The sequence below is a fragment of the Leopardus geoffroyi genome, chromosome E1 (genome assembly GCF_018350155.1).
Source record: "Leopardus geoffroyi isolate Oge1 chromosome E1, O.geoffroyi_Oge1_pat1.0, whole genome shotgun sequence".
Taxonomy (NCBI): Eukaryota; Metazoa; Chordata; class Mammalia; order Carnivora; family Felidae; genus Leopardus; species Leopardus geoffroyi.
This window is the reverse complement of record NC_059330.1, coordinates 13,325,689-13,345,326: the sequence shown is the minus strand read 5'-3', so window position 1 is coordinate 13,345,326 and position 19,638 is coordinate 13,325,689. Positions and strand designations below refer to the sequence as shown.

Genomic DNA, 19,638 nt, shown 5'->3' with positions numbered 1-19,638 from the left:
TATAGGGCTTGCCTGAAGGTTCTGATGACTGGTTCTTGAAAACCTTTTCTGATGCAAGGCAAAACAAAATCCGAGTTCTGTTCTTTTAATGAAGCATTCCTGAGGGGATCCGAGCCAAGGGGGCAGAATTCCCCTGAAATCCTGACATCCCTGGCCAGCCTGAGAGAGGACTGACATGGGTCAGTGATGCTTGTCTACACAACCAGTATGAGCTTCCTATGGGCTCCCTGCTGCTCTGCCTCACTTTGTTACTATGCTGAAAGTTCCCCAGAATGACCTGATTCAGAGCTCCTACAGGTGGACCAGTGCACCTGATGAACACGATTTCCCCAGATCTGCATGGCTAATCAGAAATTTCATTTCTACCTTAAGTGCTTGGAAAGGGAACCTCTTCTGAAAGAAGGAGGTTGCAGGTTTCCCTGCAAATAAAGAGCAGAGAGAGGTCTGATCGGTTCTATTCTGAAGAAAGCAGGAGGGCATCAGAGTTTCCAGGGATCCTTCTAAGAAAGGGAGTCAGGAACTACTTGCCAGGAATAAGTGCTATGAGGATTTTATAATACTGTCAAATACCATCCACATTTGATCATTTTATTTTCAGCTGTCTGAAGTCATTAGAAGGAAGACTTCAAATGCAAGGGACCCAGAGACTACTTGACAGAGAAGGTGACCAAGTGGGGTAGGGGAGAGCTAAGACACTATTATGCTATTCCATAGTCAAGGTTAGGGGAGAAGATGCCCCCTCAAAAAAAACCATAGGTGATGGCAGCTCAGAAGATGAGAGGAAGGAAGGCTATACATCCAGATCCCTAAGGAAGGAAGGAAGGAATGTGTTGGAGCCTGGCTGGGTCTGACACATGAATCTAGAGCTTAAATAACACACTCAGCACCAAGACACTGCTACATAGAAAGGACAAGCAGGAACACATCACTGTATGGGCAACACCTTACCTAGATCGGCCATCCACTGTACCAGCATGTGGACAAACGTGGCCAGCACATTGCCCCCATTGAGCGACGCTGCCACCGCCAGGTAGGTCCTGTCAAAGTATGGGAAGTAGGTGACTGGAGCTGTTGGGTCTGGAGTCTGTGCCGGCTGGAATCCTGGAGGCATGGAGGTTGCCAACTGAACAGAGGTGCTGATGTTGAGAACTAGGGTCCAAAGAAAGCAGAAGTTAGGCCTGTCAGGCTGACCCAGAGGTCACAAGTCACAAAAGGGCAAGGGGGAGAGTGTGTTGGTACACAAATTCTTTGGTACTCCTCCTTTCAGGATGTAGAGCCTAATTCCTGCGCACCCCCCCCCCTCCCACAACCCCCTGAGTGTGGGCTGGACTCGGTGACTTGCTTCTAGTGAAGAGAATAAAGCAGAAGTGACCATGTGTGACTTTGGAGACGAGGTCATAAAAAGGCACTGCAGCGTCTGTGTTGGATCACTTCTTCTGGGGAAAGGCAGGCACCATGTCATGAGCAGCCCTGTGCAGAAGCCCATGTGGCAAAAAACTGAGGCCTCCTGCCAAGAACCACATGAATGAGCTAAGAAGTAGATCCGCCAAGCTTGGTCAAGCCTTTGGATGACTGCAGTCCCAGGGGGCCAACAGCGTGATTGCAGTTTCATGAGAGACCTTGAGCCAAACCATCCAGCCACATGCAGACTCCTGACTCTCAGAAACTTTGAGAGATAATAAATGTTTGCTGTTTTAGGCCACTGAATATTGGGGTGATTTGTTACGCAGCAATAGAGAAATATTTGCAGGCAGAAAGAGCTCAGCCCAAGAATTTAACTCTGGTGAGGCTTCATTCATTTTCGGCAAGCACCACCTCCTTCCCATTTCCATGGCTCTCTTAACCTTCCTCTACCAGTGGGGGAAAAGGTCCCAGACCCAGCACAGAGGGGATGATTTTCTCCTCTGGATTGAGGCCAGGGCCTGTGGACTGTTCTAGGAGTCACTTCTCTTCCACTTCGCACAAGACTTGGCCAAAAAGCCTGTGCTTCTCAGTCTATTGGGGTCTGAAATAACTGAGGTCAACGTTTAACTTTCCCATCTAGTGGGGGTTTGGAAGCAAGGAGACCAGAAACAAATCGCAGAAAGTCAATATCCTTTACCTTCTGCCACATCAAGCCTTTCCCCGTGACTCTTTACCAGAAGCAACATGCCCTCTACCTGTCCCCTGAAGTGGAGGTGTCAAGGATGGAGGCCAACCAACCTTGCCCTTAGACACAGCACAACTGACTACAGCCAGCAGCCACAATCTGGAACCAGAGACTACAGCCAGCTCACTGAAGAGGGAGCCTAATTCTTAGCTTCTCCCCACTTGACTAGCCCCTCACTTACTATGTAGGACACACACTTACATCCAGGCACAGGAGAGCCCTCTGTCGAGGGAACAGCCTATGATTTAAAAACCACCAGAGTAGTAAGAAAGAACCAAGCTCTTTACAGGCACCAGCCCACTGTGTCACCATAACCACCCCATGAGAAAGGTGTTGTCACCCTCATTTTAGATGATGACAAGGGCTCAGGAAGAAAAGCCACCTGCCTAAGGCCACACCAGAAGAAGGAGAGGGGCTAAATTCTAACCCAGGCCTGGGGACTGACTCCAAAGCCCACATGAGTTCCCTGACATTCACACTTTGAGATGAAATGATACAAGGCAAGAGCTGGTGTATTGGGAAAATTAAAAGCCACAGAACAAACTTAACATATTCCCAGAGCATTGATTTTAGATGAAAATTTGGGAGAAAAGAAGGTTTTGAAAAACTTCTGACCTTAAAAGACTTTATCACATATAAGTGCCAACAAAATGGGCAGAATTTCACTTTTCCCTCTCAGCTAATCTTGAATGAGGAATTGCTACCCCAAACAAAACAATAACAGTCCTTGAAATGTTATTTCTTAGGAATACCACAAAATAGGGATGCCTGGGTGGCTCAGTCGGTTAAGCGTCTGACTTCCACTCAAGTCATGATCTCATGGTTTGTGGGCTTGAGCCCTGCCTCTCGGGCTCTGTACTGACAGCTCAGAGCCCAGAGCCTGCTTCAGATTCTGTGTCTCCCCCTCTCCCTCTGTCCCTCCCCTGCTCGTGCTCTGTCTCTCTCTCAAAAATAAATAAACATTAGAAAGAAAGAAAGAAAGAAAGAAAGAAAGAAAGAAAGAAAGAAAGAAAGAAAGAAAGAGGAAAGAGAAAGAAAGAGAAATGAAATGAAATGAAATGAAATGAAATGAAATGAAATGAAATGAAATGAAATGAAATGAAATAGGAATAAACTACATTTATTATTAAAGTCAGGGTTGAAGTGTAATAGTTCTATCTGATGGATGAAAGAAGACGTGACTACAAAGAGAATTCAGGTAAGATGAATGAATTCTCCATTCCCCTTGGTAACAAGGAGGGGCTCCCAGAGTGGACTCACTTGGCCAGGATGCCATGAGGGTCAAATAAACCCCCATCCTGCAACCACCTAGCTTGGGCAGGCAGGCCCCAATTCTCCCCTAGCCCGGGGAGGGGCAAACAACAGCCCACAGGCCATAGCCACCCAGCCATGTGTTTTTGTATGGTCTGAGAGCTAAGAATGGCTTTCACTTTTTTTTTAAATAATAGCTTTATTGAGATATAATTCACATCAATTCACCATAAAAAACAACTTTTTAAAGGGTATAATTCAGTGGTTTTTAGTATATTCACAGTTGTGCAACCATCACCACTATCTAATTTTAAAACATTTTTATCACTCCAAAAAGGAACTGTACCCATCAGCAATCACTGCTTCCCCCGGCCCCTGGCAACCATTCATCTGCTGTCTGTCTCTATGGATTTGCCTGTTCTAGACTTTTCACAGGAATGGAAACATACGATACACAGCCTTTTGGAACTGGTTTCTTTCATTCCTCCCTTTCACTCCCATGTTGTGGCATTTCAGCTGTGTGGATATAGCACACTTTCTAAATGCATTTATCAATTGGTGGGAGTTTGGATTGTTTCTACTTTTTGAATTGTAAGTTGTTATGAACAATGCTGCTAGGAACATCTGGGTGAAGTGTGGACACTTGTTTGTGTAGACACGTGCTTCCAGTTCTCTTCGGCGTGTGCACCTGGGAATGGAATTGCTGGGTCATGTTTAACTTTTAAGGAACTGCCAGGCTGTCTTCCAAAGGGGCTGCAGCATTTTACAATCATAGTGGCATGTTCTTACATTTTTAAATGGTTGAAAAGAAATCAAAAGGAGAAGAAAATTTCATGACACGTGAAAATTCTATGGAATTCACATTTCAGTGTCTATAAATGAAGTTTTATTAGAACACAGCGGCACCCATTCATTTATGTATTGGCTATGGCTGCTTTCAGGCTCTAACAGCAGAGTTACGTAGCTATGATACAAACGACATGGCCTACAAAGCCTAATATATTTATTATCCGATCCTTTACAGGAAAAGTCGACCAAGCTCTGCCCTAGACTGCAGCCTCCATCTCACTGAATACAGAAAAGACTCTGCACTTCTAATCAGATGAGATGGAACTTTCATTGAGAAACACAATAACAAAAACCCTAATCTACTAATCGATTTTCTTGGTCATGGAGTTACACAGCAATCAGCCAGCTAGAAACAGTCATTTCCCTTACCTGGCCATGGAAAGGAAAAGCACAGACTGTGGTCAGGGACAGAACTTGCCCTATAGGATTGCAAGCTCCCAGGGGAGGGGCTTCAGAACCTGTAGGAATGAGGCTGTTTTTCATGTTTACAGAATAACGATCAACAGGATGCTGAGGCTTTGGTACATGTTCCCCTTGTACCCTCACACAGAGCTGGAGCTTAGAAGGCACCAGTAGAAGTCTGAGGAAGGAACAGAAGAAAGACTTACCCGCATCTGTCCTTTGGGCCATACAGGAATAGACGGAGGCCTGTAAATCACCCAAGGCCACGCCCACCCGCGTCCCCTTTGGGACTCCAAACCAGGCACGGGAAGTTCTGCCCGCCAAGCTGCCGGCCTCAGCGATGTCTGGGAGCAGGTGGATGGGAAAGCCTGAGGTCCTCAATCTGCAATCCAAAAATGGACAGTGTATTTACCTGGTGCTGGGTTTTTTTGGTCTTTGTTGTTTCCAGGAAACTCAACAAAGGAAAGCTCTAGAGGATAACACATACGGGAAGGGAGGGTAGAATCCAGTGTTTTCAGAGAGGGCCTCTTTGGCTTTTTTTAAAACCATGAGAAGTAGACTTGTATTTTTTAAAGAATGAACACTGGCTTTCAAAAGCTTAGGATTAGCCTTCCAGGAAAGAAAACAACCAGTGTAAGCAGGGGTGATCAGGAAGGATTACACAAGAGCCAGATATCATCCCCACTCAGCCTCCTATGTTTGAAGGGAACACAAATACTCTGCAAAGGGAGATAGAGTTCCAACACAAAGTCACAATCAGTTAGCACAGGCCAAACCAAAGTCAAATCCATCAGTCTCCTGAATACCAAACGCATTCATCACTCGGGGTTAGTGAACACGGGCTGTCAATTTTATAAAACATGCTGGAAAGTCCTTTACCTGAACTACCAGGTGCTTTTTGTTTTATTACAGAGCTCAGAATTTGGACCCTGAAGGAAGTGAACTTATAGGGCACTGGATTTCTGGATCTGAAAAGGCAAAAGATTGCTTAAAAAGAACTTTTAAAAGACATCTCTCAAGACTGCTACTTCTATTTTTTAACCTTATTTTAAACTTTATTACAGTGAAAGTTATTCTTTGAAATCTATAGGCTAGGGCTGAGTCACAGAGAACTGGGGAAGCCAACCTAGGTCTGGGCAATTGTGGAAGAGCAGGACAGCATGGCGTACAGGGTAACCCCCTGCAAGGGTTCGCTGACAGCTAGGCCCACCCATGCCTGGTGACTGAAACAGGCTGAAGGACATTGGAACTTGATTCCTGGCCTCGTGGAATCCTCCACTCTTCTTGAATGGGAAAGTCCCACTGAAGCTCTCACATTAAGAGATTCTGACCTTTAGCCTGGAGCCGGCCTGCAAGGATATACTCACATCTCCAAGTTCCAGCTTTGGCTCTGAGTGTTGAAATATCCCCAGCTAGCAGCATTCTGGTCGCACATCAGGGATCTTGGCAAGCCACACAACATGGCAACCACATAGTCATGGATGGTGCCCACTGCATCATAGGACTTCAGGAACTCTGGGCTAGTTTTCATATCAAAAACAATTCAACATGGTCTAATAGCAACTTGAAAGCATGCACCACACCTAGCTGCAGGCAGTGGACTAGACATGGCATAGCCGGGTGGCAACCAGCACCACACATGCTGCAGCTCCCTGACAAGTAAACCTCCCGGGGTGAGGACCTCCCAGCCACTCAAAACACAGCTGGCTGGAGTCAGCCTTAGGGGAGTGGTCTCAGGGGAGAACGCCTGGGAAAACCCGACATTGGCCGTTCTCAGCAGCCCTGACCCTACCATTAACTCACCACGTGACCCTTGGCAAGTCCCTTGTCCTCTCTGCCCCTTTCTTTCCGCCCCTGGTTAGAATCAGATAACCAAGACTTCTGAGAAATGAAGCAGCTCTGGACCAAGTCTAGGTCCTGTGACCACACTGTGCCAGGCCACCTCACTGAGGAACACTCCAGCATGTGGAGTGATGCTGACCAGCTGGAGGTATAGCCCTCTGGCCACTCTCATTTCCCTGGAAACCCAGAATCCAATTCAAAAACAGTTGTCCGTACCTATTCTTCAAAAGCCAGAAGATGGTTGCACAGCCAAACCCTGAGGCCACACTGAGATGGGACTCTGGCCGGGGCAAAGAAGCCAGGAACTCGCTGCTACACCGGCCATCCTGCCATGTGACCAGGTGGCTCACAGCTCTGGGCTCAAACACAGGGGAGGCCCCTCCCTCTGTCCATTCACAGCCTGAAACAAAGGAGATTACCAAACACAGAGAAAAGAGCCACTGACCAGCAGCAGCATGTCCGTGAGACCATTCTGCTAGTGAGGTTAAAGCACGACTTTATCGCCCATGATAATGCTTCACTCACACACCTGGGTTCTGATATAAGAGCACCTGGGTTTAATACCTGGCTCCATCACCAATGGCTGTGTGACCCTGGGCAAGTCACCTACTCCCTCCATTTATCCCACTTCTTCTATATTCCTTTTTATTCATTTTTTACAGTTGATATTATATCCCCTTTCACCTGTAAGGAAAGAAACTTAGCACACTCTCAAGTCCCCTAGTCTCCATCCTTCCAACTCTTACCATGAGGATACTACCTAGACTGGATTCTGGATGATGATGGATATATTTTCTCTTTTACTTTGGTCTTAGCTAACTGATTTTTAGGCATCAAACTTTATTCAGGAATCTAGCCATCTTTACTTCATTTATGTCATTTATCTCTTGAAATCTTCTGGATCTTTCTCTGCTCTTATTTAAAATGCCCAAAACTAGTTTCAGTATAGTTGTTCTGTGGCAAAGCATCTAAAGGCCTATATGGCTCCAAATATCTTTTCATATCCTCATACTTGAAGGACAGTTGTAATATTCCAGGTCCTAAGTTCCTTTTCTTCAATACTTAAAAACACTTTGTAGATTTGTGATAGATTGCCACAAATTCCTTGCTACTCCTCCCATTAAGGGGCAGAATCTAAATCCTCTTTCCTTGAATCTAGGCTGGACTTGATGATTTGCTTGACCAAGAGAATGTGGGGATAGTGACATCCTAGGACCCCCAAAGCTAGGTCATAGAAGTCTTGCAGCTCCCACCAGAGCCTTTTGGAGCACTCACTCTGGGGGAAGCCAGCCACCATGTACGAAGTCCCACTACCTGGGGCACTTGGGTGGCTCAGTCAGTTAAGCATCTGACTCTTGATTTCGGCTCAGGTCGTGGTCTCATGGTTCATGACATTGAGCCCCACATTGGGCTCCATGCTGACAATGTGGAGCCTACTTGGAATTCTCTCTCTCTGTCCCTCCCCCCACCAAAATAAATAAATAAACTTAAAAAAAAAAAAAAAAAAGAAGTCCTAAGGCCACCATGCTGGAGAAACTACATGGAGAAGTCACATGTAGGCATCTAGAGGCCATCCTCCAGGCTGACTCCAGCCTTCCAGCCTTCCCTACCAAGGCATCAAGCATTGAGTAGAGCCATTCTTGAACCCACCAGACCCATCTGTCCACTACACAAATACTCCCAAGCAACCTCCATCAACTCCATGTACAGTAGCTCTATCTGATATGCAGAAGTAAATTGTACAAGATATAATAAAATGTTTGCTGTTTTAAGTAACTGAGTTTGGAGGTAGTTTGCTATACACCAGTAGGTAACCAAAATACTATTCCATTGCATTTTTACATAGAATGTTGCTATTGAAAAATGTCTAGTCAATCTGCTTGAAATTCTTTTATATAGGATCTGGTCTTTCACTGTGTATGCTTTTGGTATTTTCTTTGTCTGAAATCCTTGAAAGTTCACTATAATATATCTGGCTGTGAGGTTTTCCTTCTCTCCCTTCTTTGACATTCTATGCACCCCTTCAGTCTGGTGCGTAAGATATTATTTTGTCAGTTATGGTAAATTTTCTTCATTAGTTCTTCAAATATTTCCTCCTCTACCACTTTTATTTTTCCTTTTCTAGATCTCCTATTATTCAGATGCTAGTGCTTCTATTTGTATCTTCAATATCTCTTACCTTTTCTTTTATATTTTTTACTTCTTTGTCCTTTTCTTCTTCCTTCTGAGAGATTTTCTAAATTTGCATCTTTTATTTTCAAATTTGTCCTGAAGTTCTATCCATTTTGTTATTAATCCCGTCTATTACATTCTTTATTTCAACCATTATATTTTTTCAGACCTAATAATTCTCCTTGGTCCTTTTTATGTTTTCTTGCTAATATTCTCCTTTCATACATTTTAGTAGGTATGTCAAGCTAATTTTAAATTAGACTGACCGTTCTAACAGTTGTTTCTCAAAGAAGCTCCATCAAATCACCTGGCACAATGTTTTTCTTGTGAAACAGCTGTGCTCTTCAAATGTCTTATTGTCCTGGCCCATGAACTCATTTTGTGTTGGGACTATTGGCTACTCTGTCAGTCAGTGTAAATGGGCCAGATCTCAATCCCTGCCAGCCTCCAAGCGGCTGGAAAGGATGAATGAATCCTGGGGTAAATCTGCAGCTAATCCATCCCACCCTGCAAAACATCTCCTCAGGTCAGTACTTCCACTCTGCCTCCCAGGAAAAAACAATGTTTTGAGGATCCTTAGATTACAATGTCACCAGCCCTGGGGTTTGGAAAGAGACTCCTGCTTTTCTCCACTGCCTTGATTTTATTCCTGAAGACACCAGAGCTGCTGAGGGTATGCGGACAATGCTGCTTGTCCCAAAGCCATGGCAGTCCAGGGGACCAGCTGTTCCCCTCCTGATTTATCCTCTCACAGGCAAGGCTGGTTGCCTCTTGCCCCAGACCCAAGCCACTGTCAACCCACACATCCCAAATCAAAGCAGCCCCATCACCCCAGGCTCTCTCACAATGTTCTCCCCTTTCCTTGGTGTTTTTATGATTCCTCTAAAACTGACCTTGGCAGAGACAGCCAGCTGTCAAGCTAGTTCAGCATCTTGGTGGCAACTGTATCCGGAAGCCCAGAGGTAAAGGACACTTATAATTCTTTCCTGGGTCCTGGTAGCTCTTCCTGCCATGTGTCGACTTCACTCTTAGACTAGTGGCAAGGGGAAGGGTTAGAGTTAGGGTTAGGGTATGTAGTGTGTGTTGTGTGTGTAGGGTTGTAAGTATTAAATGAGTTAACACATGTAAAGCATTTAGAACAGTACCTGACACAGTCAGTACTCAATTAATGTTAGTGATGATAATGATGATGCAAATGAATCTTTACCTTCTAAACTCTGTCTGGGGTCTAAGATTTGCAGCAGCCTTCAAGAAAGACAGTCCACATCCCTACATATGTTTTGTTTTCTCCTCTTCTCATATAGGGAATATTTCTCACACTTCCACAGAATATAAATACAACCACTGTAGCAGAATGGGAAAAGAATCTTGAGTGCCAGTTGAGAAAGGTTATCAGTAACAAGAACACTCCGGATCTAATGGACAGAGATGAGAATTTGTTCTCCATATGTCCTGAGATGGCCTCCAGATGAGAACAATGCCTACCATAAAGCAAAGCAGGGCAAAGCCTCACATGCAGCTATTTTGTGGCTATGTCTGATCTCAGGCCCCAGATTTGGGAGCCAAAATCATTACATTTTCCTATAAATTTTTTTCATTAAGAACCAAAGAAAGAAACTTAACTGCCTCTCCCCTCTTTGTTCCAGACCATGAAACATCCATTTGTTCATTCATACGTGGGTGATTGAATGACATGTTTATTAAGTATCTAATATGTATTGGGCACGGGTTCTAGTCCCTGAGAATGCAGCAATCAACAAGAAAAAGTCACTACTGTCATGAAGCTTACATGCTAGGTATATAGAATATACACAAGCAAGTATATAATATCTGATACTTTTCATTGCTGTGAAGAAATAAACAGCAGTGATAGATTTTTTGAAGGGTGATCACGGAAGTCTTCTCTGAGGTGACGTGTGAGGAGGGACCTGGATGAAAGAAGAGAGTGAGCCCTAAGAATGTCTGGGGAGGGGGTGCCTGGGTGGCTCAGTCGGTTAAGCATCTGACTTCAGCTCAGGTCATGTTCTCACGGTTCGTGAGTTTAAGCCCCGCATCAGGCTCTGTGCTGACAGCTGGGAGCCTGGAGCCTGGAGCCTGCTTCGGATTCTGTGTCTCCCCCTCTCTCTGCTCCTACCCTGCTCTCTGTCTCTGTCTCTGTCTCTCTCAAAAATAAATAAACATTAAAAAAAAATTTTTTTTAAAAAGAATGTCTGGGGATACATGCTGCAGGTAGATGGGTCAGGGCAAAGGCTCTGAGACAGCTTGTCAAACTCTGGTTGGTATCCCCAGCCAGTAACCAGAAGAGCAGGGAGGTGCCTAACAGATCATGCACCTGAAGCGTATGAAGTTTCACTTGGGGTAGGGGTGGGGGCAAAGCAGTGCACCTCCACAACTACATACTGTATTTGTACCTACACTTAAAGCCGGGATTCTTTTTTTTAAAACATGTATTTCTTACTTTTTAAAAATTCTTGTATTTTTTAGAGAGAGAGAGAAAGAGAGAGCAAGTGAGTAGGAGAGGGGCAGAGAGAGGGAGAGAAAGAGAGAGGGTGGCAGGAGGGAGAAGGCTCCATGCTCAGTGCAATGGAGTCCCATGACCCCGGGATCATGACCTGAACCAAAACCAAGAGTCAGATGCTCAACTGACTGAGCCACCCAGGTGTCCCTAAAGTTGGGATTCTTATTCCAGCCCAAAGCCGGATTTCTACAGCTTTTTTTCAACCCCTTTATCTGCTTCCAAAACTCTTTGATCCTTTAAAAAAAATTTTTTTTTACTAACAGTTTTATTTTGTTTGTATGAGAAAACAAATATGGAATCCTTACTATGCACCAGGTATTCTTCAAAGCACTTCAAAAATAATTCATTTAATCTATATAACAGCCTTATAATATAGGCATGATAATTCTTCCCTTTTTACAAGAAAAATGAAGCAGAGAGAAGTTAAGAAAAATTTGCCAAAGGTCACATAGCTATTAAATGGTAGAACCAAGATTCAAATCCACTCTGTTTCAGAATTTGGTCTGATATTTGTTAACTTTTTTCTTTCTTCCTTCTCTCTCTCTCTCTCTCTTGGCAAAGAATTGGTATATTTTTAATTTTTTAATTACAGAAGTGACAAGTGAATGCATTCTCGGTATGAGATGTTCAGCTATTACAGATAAAGCCAGAGGTCCGCTTATATCCCTACCTGAGTCCTGGCCCCACTCCTGTCCCTGTTAGCACTTGTGGGGAACTATCTCAAGTTTTCACACTCACACAACATATTTTGTTTGGCTTGATTGACTTTATTTTGTTTTTGTCTATTTTTTTTTTTTTTTTAAGCAAACAGCATTGTACTATATTTCTTCTTCTAGGGGTTATTTTTAACATCCAGCAAATGTTCTAGAGGCCTTTCCATGTGAGTGTATGTGAATGTACCTTATTCTTTTTGACTACACTGCACATCCTCCTACAGCCTGGGCATACCACCATTTATGCATCCATTCCCCAGAGCTTAAACGCCAGTTTTCGCTACCATAACGAGGTAATGAACGACCGTGATTACGCCTCCTTATGCACATACATGGTAAAGTAATTTTCCTGAGCAGATACCAAGTAGCAAAGCTGCTGAGTCACAGCAGCCCCCTTGTTTGGAACAGGCCCCCACCAAACTGCCCTCCAAACCGCCATGCTAATTTATACTACCACCGGCCATATTTAAAAATATCAATTTTCCACCCCATTTCCCAACCTTGACATTTTCAGACTTTGATTTCTTACAATTCAGTGGGTGGAAATGATTTCTCATTGTTGTTTTCATCTGCCCTGCCCTAATTACTAATGACATTGAGCCTCTTTTTATGTGCTTATTAGCCATTTGTATTTCCTCTTCTAGGAACTGCCTATCGGTATCTTTTGCCCATTTTCCACAGGACCATTTGTCCTTTCTCTGTCCTTATTTCTTTATATGTACCCATATTATTCACACAAGCAAACATTTTCTCCCAGTCAGCCGCTTGCCTTTTAGCTTGGTCTTATCATGCCCACTTCTCTCCTGCTATTACTGACCGTCAAAATGGAGTCTACAGGCGTAACCACAGGCCTCTCAGAAGACACTCTCACTGTTTTTCCTCTCCCCGCTGGCTGGCCTGTGCCCTCATGGAAGCAATTAGCTCTCCACTCGGCTTACTGGTGCCTGTCTGTGTTGACTGCCTTGAGTGTGCCCTGGAAGGTGAGGGCTTTGTCTGCTAGTTTCTACGTCTCCCGTGGGGTCAAGTACTGAGCCTTATTCACTGTAGGTACTGAAGCTAAACTGATTTATGGCCACCATTAAAAACACAATGTCTTGATCCCAAGTACGATTTCACTCAACTCTGCTAAGCAAGTATTACCATCGTCAAATAGTGGTTTCCCTCCTTCCCAGAAGCAGAAAACAAAGCAAGGAGGCATGTGGGCTGACTCAATGAAATATTAAGCAGCTCTCTCCAACAATGTGGGCAATGGTTTGTGTGGTTGTTACAGAGTCCAGGAAATGGGCAGAAAGGGAGGCAGATGACCAGACCACAATCATTAGATCTCTGCTGTCCTCTTTGGGACAGGTTTTAGTATTAAAAGGACATTTATTCTCGTTAATGCAAAATTAAGGAGTTTAAAAAGTTTTTACAACCTAGACTCCCTCTGAGAGGTCAGCTGTAACACCCTAATCGGCCTTCTCCTCCTGCTACTGATTGGAGCCAAGCAGCTCCTGTGGTCCCAGCCAGCCTGACAACAGGCAGATGAGGAAGAGGGAAGAAGCAAGAGGTCCTGCGCTGGCTTCTACAGTCCACCCAGCCCCTCCTGGGAACTGATCAAAGGATGCATCACTAGACACCAGTCATGCTGCTGAGAAGCAGGTCACCACTCACTTGGCCCCAGGGAACTGGAATCACTGACTCTCCAGGCAAAAAGGGGTGAATCTGGTGTTCAAATCCCCTTAACTACAGCCCCCAAAGTAGCCATCCATCCTCTACTTAAAATACCTACAGTAGGGGGTGCCTGGGTGGCTCAGTCTGCTAAACGTCTGACTCTTGATTTCAGCTCAGGTCATGATCTCCCGGTTCATGAGATCAAGCCCTGAATCCAGCTCTGCACTGACAGTGCAGAGCCTGCTTGGGTTTCTCTCTCTCTCCCTCTCTCTCTGCCCGTCCCCAGCTCGTGCATGCTCTCTCTCTCTCAAAATAAATTTTTAAACCTTAATAAAAAAAACCCTGCAGTAAAGTAGCTGGGTAATGGGTGTGTGTTGGTCCATAATACTCCCTACTTTTATGTCTGTATAGAACTTTTTAGTTAAGAAAGTTTTTTAATGCTTGCTGTAATAGGAGCTCATAATATCCTAATCCTCCCTCAGACATTCTGTTGGGAAGTTCCTGGCTTCATTGAACTGTTGCACCCTCGTGCAGCTTTGGTTCTCCAAGAGGCCTTTAAAAGCTTAGTGTCTGAAGTCACACCAACCTGGGTTCAAAAGCTGGAGTCCCCACTTGCTGCCGTATGAGCCCAGGCATATTAACTTCAGAACCTCCACTTCTCATCTGCACAATGGGGACAATAATGTAACCTATATCATGAAGATGTCAGGAATGTTCAATGTGATCATGCAGGTAACATCCTTAGCCCAACATCTGGCATGTAAATTACTCATCATTATTTTGCTGGCTTAATAAGTCTCTTCCTAGAGGCCAAAAAGAACAGGTCACCTGCACTGTGGCATTTAAGATATAAGGCAACCAACTAAATAATTCTTAGCACTTGAGCCCATAAAAAGGACAAGCCCTGGAATTCAAAAATCACAAATGTCTGTGATTATGACAAACAACGAAAATTATGCCCAAATTCAAAAGTATTTCCACTGTGTCTTGGCATCTCCTATAACCACACTAATCTCTTAGTTGTCTACTTTGATGCTCTGAGACCCTGACACAAAAGAGAAAGCTGTGGAAAATCCACTCCACTGAATCCTACAGAGAATCAGAGACAAGTCACTCTTTTCCCTCACCCTGCTGATGGACGGTGTGTGAGTGGACAGTTCGCTTACTCATTACACACTTGTACAAGATAGGAGGTACACAACATACAGGACGTACACAAAATACAAGAAACAACATGTGCCATTCCATTCCTACTGCAGGGTGACCCGATCCTTCAGAGAGAGCCCTCCGCAGCACTTTGCTGTTCCACAGTGGTTGCTAGAAGCACATGATCATCCCTGGAGCCCAGCATACCTTGGCCTGTTTTCCAAAACATGACTCCATGCATCTGTCCTGATACTCCAATGCCACAGACCTCCTGGAGCAACTGCTGAGGAAGGGCAGCAAGGCACTCATTTAGGGCTTGGATGATTCTGCTTACATCCTGCTCCCGCCCCTGGAAACAGAACAGGACGCGTCAGGCAGTGGCACACAGACGGGGGTGGGGGGGGAGAGGGCAGAGGCCCCAAGGGATTTCCTGGGCTGCCCAGCTAATTCCACTGGGGTCACTTCCAGGACCTGCTGACTAGGCTCACGGATGACATGTGGGACTGAGGGTTCTCCACCACCTCCAGCAGCACCTAGAGTAGGAATGTGGTGGACGAGATTCCACTCCCTCCCTGCACAGGTGAGGCGCTGGGGCAGATGAGGTTCCAAAATGGCTAAGACTCTGCCCTCTACTGTGGGCAAGTCTGAGCTGAGAAAAGCACTGCCCCTGCCCTATAGGAACTGACAGTCTAACATTAAGGATAGGAAAACACAAGACCAAGATGTAAGGAGAAATTAAGGGTCTATCTCAAGGCACACAGAGGATTGGGATAAGGGCAGGATGGAACACAGCAGGAAGGAACCTGGAAGGAAAGGTGTAGCCAGGAAAGGCCTCGTGGACAAGCCCTAGTGTTTGCTTCTACTTGGGACTTTAGTTCATCCATCTGACAAACATTTCCTCAGTGCCTTTAGGGCCAGGCCTTAGACTTGGAAACAAAACACCGACGGGGTGGGGGGAGGGGGGGGGGCAGGGGCGCACCTGGGTGGTTCAGTCAGTTAACTGTCCAACTCTTGATTTTGGCTCAGGTCATGATCTCACGGTTCCTGAGATCAAGCCCTGCATCAGGCTCTGTGCTGACAGCGTAAAGCCCACGTGGGATTATCTTTCTCCCTTTCTCTCTGCCCCTCCCTGGCTCTCACACAGGAGCCTTCACCCTGGGCCACTTGCGCACGTGTTTTCTCTCTCTCAAAATAAATAAATAAACTTACAACAACAACAACAAAAAAAAAAAGAATAAAACATCCACTAGGGAAGGCAGGCAAGAAGAAAGCCCAGAGAATACCTGGGCACAGCAACAGTGAGATGGTCCATGCAAGGGTGTGGTGGGAAATGAGGCTATAAAAGAGAGGCTGAGCCCAATGGCAGACCTTGAGCCCCAGAGTAAGGGGCTCCTCCTAAAGCCAATGGGGAGCCCTTGGGGCTTTCTGAATGGGACAGTATCATCATCAGAGCAGTGTTTTCAGAAGATTAATTAGGCAATGAGATAAGGTACCCAGAAAGAGACTGATAGTATAGAAAGATTTTTAGGGGTGGAAATGAGATTCAAGAAAGTCAGGACCATCTTCTCCTGATTTGCCTTTTCCCCTGATTTGCCTCCTTACAAACTTGTCTAGGCAAAATAACCTTGAAAAACAAAGTCATGAGAGTTAAGAATATAATCAAACAGCATGCTAATCTCTCTGGGTCCAGTGGTCTTAAGAGACAAGAATATGAATAGAATGCAGGATTTGAAAAAAGTTAGAGATGTCTGGAATCAGATGGGAAAACACATTTAGGGATCTTAGAGATAATGAAATTCCAAATCCAATCAAGCAGTATATCCAGATGGGTGGGAGGTAGAAACTAATATAACTTCAAAAGTAGGTGACTCACACCAAAAAATTTAGGTTTCCATGACCATCTCTTCTTCTAAATTATGAAGTCTCTGTTAAAGGCTAGAAATCAGACTCCAAGATCCCATCCCATCCCAGGAGATGCCTCTAATCAGTAAGAAGTCTCAATAAGCTAAGGAGGCCACCAAAATATATACACTTGGAAAAGCAACCCAGATGACAGAACTGCTTCCTTGATCAAGAATTAAACATGCATGTTTAAAAGAGCCATACCTATGTGATTAACATTTGTGCTTAAGGATATCTGAGCATTTGGTATTTTAGGTAAATTTATATGTTTAAGAGAATTTGGCCTAGGTTACCTTTGCAACTCCAAGTTAAAATGTGAAATTGAGTAACTGATCTAGATTTGTGATTATAAGTTCAAATCTCATTACTGTATATTTATAAAAGGATTTTAAACATATAAGAGCATTTAAAGTTTATGTAGTTATCCATTTAACTTATTAGATATATAAGAATTATTTAAGTATTCTGAAAAGCTGTGGGTCAGGCAACTACAGTACCTAAATATATATACATAGATAGATAGATAGATTTATAAATATATATAAATATAAATATATATAAATATATTTATAAATTTATAAATTTATTTATAAAAAATATAAATATAAATCTATGTATAGATAAATATATTTATCTAGTGTATATAGTGTATCTTAGTTATACACTAGATAAATATATATGTATCTATATATATAAATATATATATTTATATACTGTATAACTAAGATACTTAACTGAAATAGCATTAAGTATTATTCAAAGGCCCTCAAAAATGATAGTGACATGTTAGACTTATAAATGGAACCAGCTTTATAAGCTAAATTTAAAAGTTTAAGAACTAGGGTTCTGAATTTAGTAAATTGAATACTTACTTTGATTTCAACCAAAGTGCAATGTTTCTGGCACACAAAAATCACCTCAAGGTATAATAAGCTTAACAACTAGAAGGACCCCTGGAAAACTCAGAAGAGAAATGTGGCTCCGTTCTTAATAAATGTCTGGTCTCTGGGGAACTGAGAAAGCTTCCGGTCTTGGAAAGGCATCTGAAGACTGAGCCCTCAAGCCCCAGGCTATCCTGCCCAGGGCAGAACACAGCCCTCCCCCTCCTTGGGACAGACCCCTCGCTTGTCCGTCAGCCTGCTGGCCTTGGGCAGGGGCAGTTCTAGGCTCCAAACAAGCGTGAACAAAGACACAGAAAAAAAGGAAGGTGAGGATGAGTAGAATGGGGAAAAGAGTGCAGAGGGAACACAAATCATTTTCCTGAGGAGGCAGCCCCAGACCCTAAAGAGACTGTATATGCGAGAGACTACAGCAGAACTGGCTGGGCAGTGAGAGCCCAGCAGAGAGGAGGTGCATGGCTGGCACTGAATTGAGATGTGTTGCAAGTGTAAAATACATACCAGACTTCAGATTTAGTATGAAAAATGCACAATACCTTATTAATAAATTTATATTCATTATTATATATTGAAGTATGTTGGATACATGGGGCTAAATATGCAGTTAAAATTAATTTCAGCTGTTACTTTTTACTTTAATACTAGAGAACTGGAAATTCCAGGTGTGGGTCAGCTTCGTAGCTAGAGTTTCTACAGGACAGTGCTAGTTTAAAGAGTTCCCACATGGCCAGATGGTATATCAACCCAGGACAGAGGAGCCACTGTTTAAAATGGGCCCACTGGTGTGTGAGTTGTGTGGGTGGGACGGTGAAGGAGGGAAATGGGCCAGGTGGGAGCGAAGACAAGGAGGCAGTCAGTGTTCAGCAATTAGTTCGAGTTTCAGTGGTGAGTATGATGAGGGAGTAGCTCTCGGACAATGGGCATACCCACACGGTAACAGGAAAGGCGCTGCCTCCATTTCTTGGTTCAGGCTATCAATCACTCTATCCAGATCAAATCCTAGAACTTTAGATTTGAGAACAGAACTTAGAAACTCAAGTCAACCCTCCTCCTCCACACCCCTCTTTACCGATGAAGAAACTGAGGCCCAGAAAGGAAAAACTAACTCCGAAAGGGTCACAGAGATTCACTCAAAAATCCTGGTATTTTAAGGTTGCAAACACCTAAAAGCCTGACTTTCTATACAGCTGCCAAGCTTGGCCTTGTTCTACACAATACTTCTTAAGAATGAAAAGTATGGACATAGAGAGAGCACAGGGACACCAGGTGTTTCTGTCCCCTAGGGTACATTTGGCAATATGGAGACATTTTGGGGTGTCAGAACTGGGTAGGAAGGGTCTACGGGCATGTAGTAGGTAGGGGTGCTGAACATCCTGCAATGCACAGGACAGCTCCCCACAACAAAGAATCATCTGACCCAAGTATCAACAGTGCCAAGGTGGAGAAATTCTGCTAAAGATTAAATTACAGCCATGCCGTTTGTCCCAGAGCACAAAGCACACATGGAAGATGCAAGGGGGGTATTACTGGCCTCTCCGAAACCCCTCATTAGGCAGGTGTGGCACACTGTGTGCCTGTAAACACGGAACAGCCTGCTGAACGCTGGGGGAAGCGGAGAAAGCAGTTTTCAAGAAGTGGCCCTATTGCAAGAGAAAGGCCACTGCCTAAACTCACATCCTCTAATCCCAGCTGCTCACCCCCACAGGGTCAGAGCTGAATTTGCCTCCATTTCACAGTCCATGAGGTGAAATAATCATTCTAAAGTATCCTGATGCCCCAACCAAACTAATTTTGAAAGTCTCTATGAAAACGCAAAGTGCTATAAGAGACTCTTAAAAAATGAGAACAAACTGAGGGCTGATGGGGGGTGGGAGGGAGGGGAGGGTGGGTGATCGGTATTGAAGAGGACATGTTTTGGGATGAGCACTGGGTGTTGTATGGAAACCAATTTGATAATAAATTTCATATATTTAAAAAAAAATGAAAATGCAAAGTGCTCCTGTAATCTTTATCCTCTGAAATGTTTCTGAGCAAGACGGACTCTGAACTGTAAACAACTGAGTCCAGATAACTGGCAAGAGATTGTGAAAAACAAGCTCTTGGGAGTATGGCCCAGAAAAATCGGAGTTTGTGGCTAGAAGG

General features: G+C 44.1%; 1 protein-coding gene across 3 annotated transcripts in view; it reads right to left on the bottom strand.

The window, feature by feature from the left end:
- Positions 1–19,638, bottom strand: part of SHPK (sedoheptulokinase) — a 28,093-nt gene that overhangs the window by 6,301 nt on the left and 2,154 nt on the right. For all 3 annotated transcript variants that reach the window (XR_006714766.1, XM_045487714.1, XM_045487713.1), the window contains exons 2-6: positions 14,903–15,044; positions 6,710–6,893; positions 6,019–6,171; positions 4,858–5,033; positions 949–1,149 (exon numbers count right to left, since the gene is read on the bottom strand). Coding sequence is in view for 2 of the 3 variants with exons in the window: in XM_045487713.1 (XP_045343669.1) it covers positions 949–1,149; positions 4,858–5,033; positions 6,019–6,171; positions 6,710–6,893; positions 14,903–15,044 (856 nt within the window). In the remaining variant the exon portion in view is untranslated. The remainder of the gene's footprint in view (positions 1–948; positions 1,150–4,857; positions 5,034–6,018; positions 6,172–6,709; positions 6,894–14,902; positions 15,045–19,638) is intronic.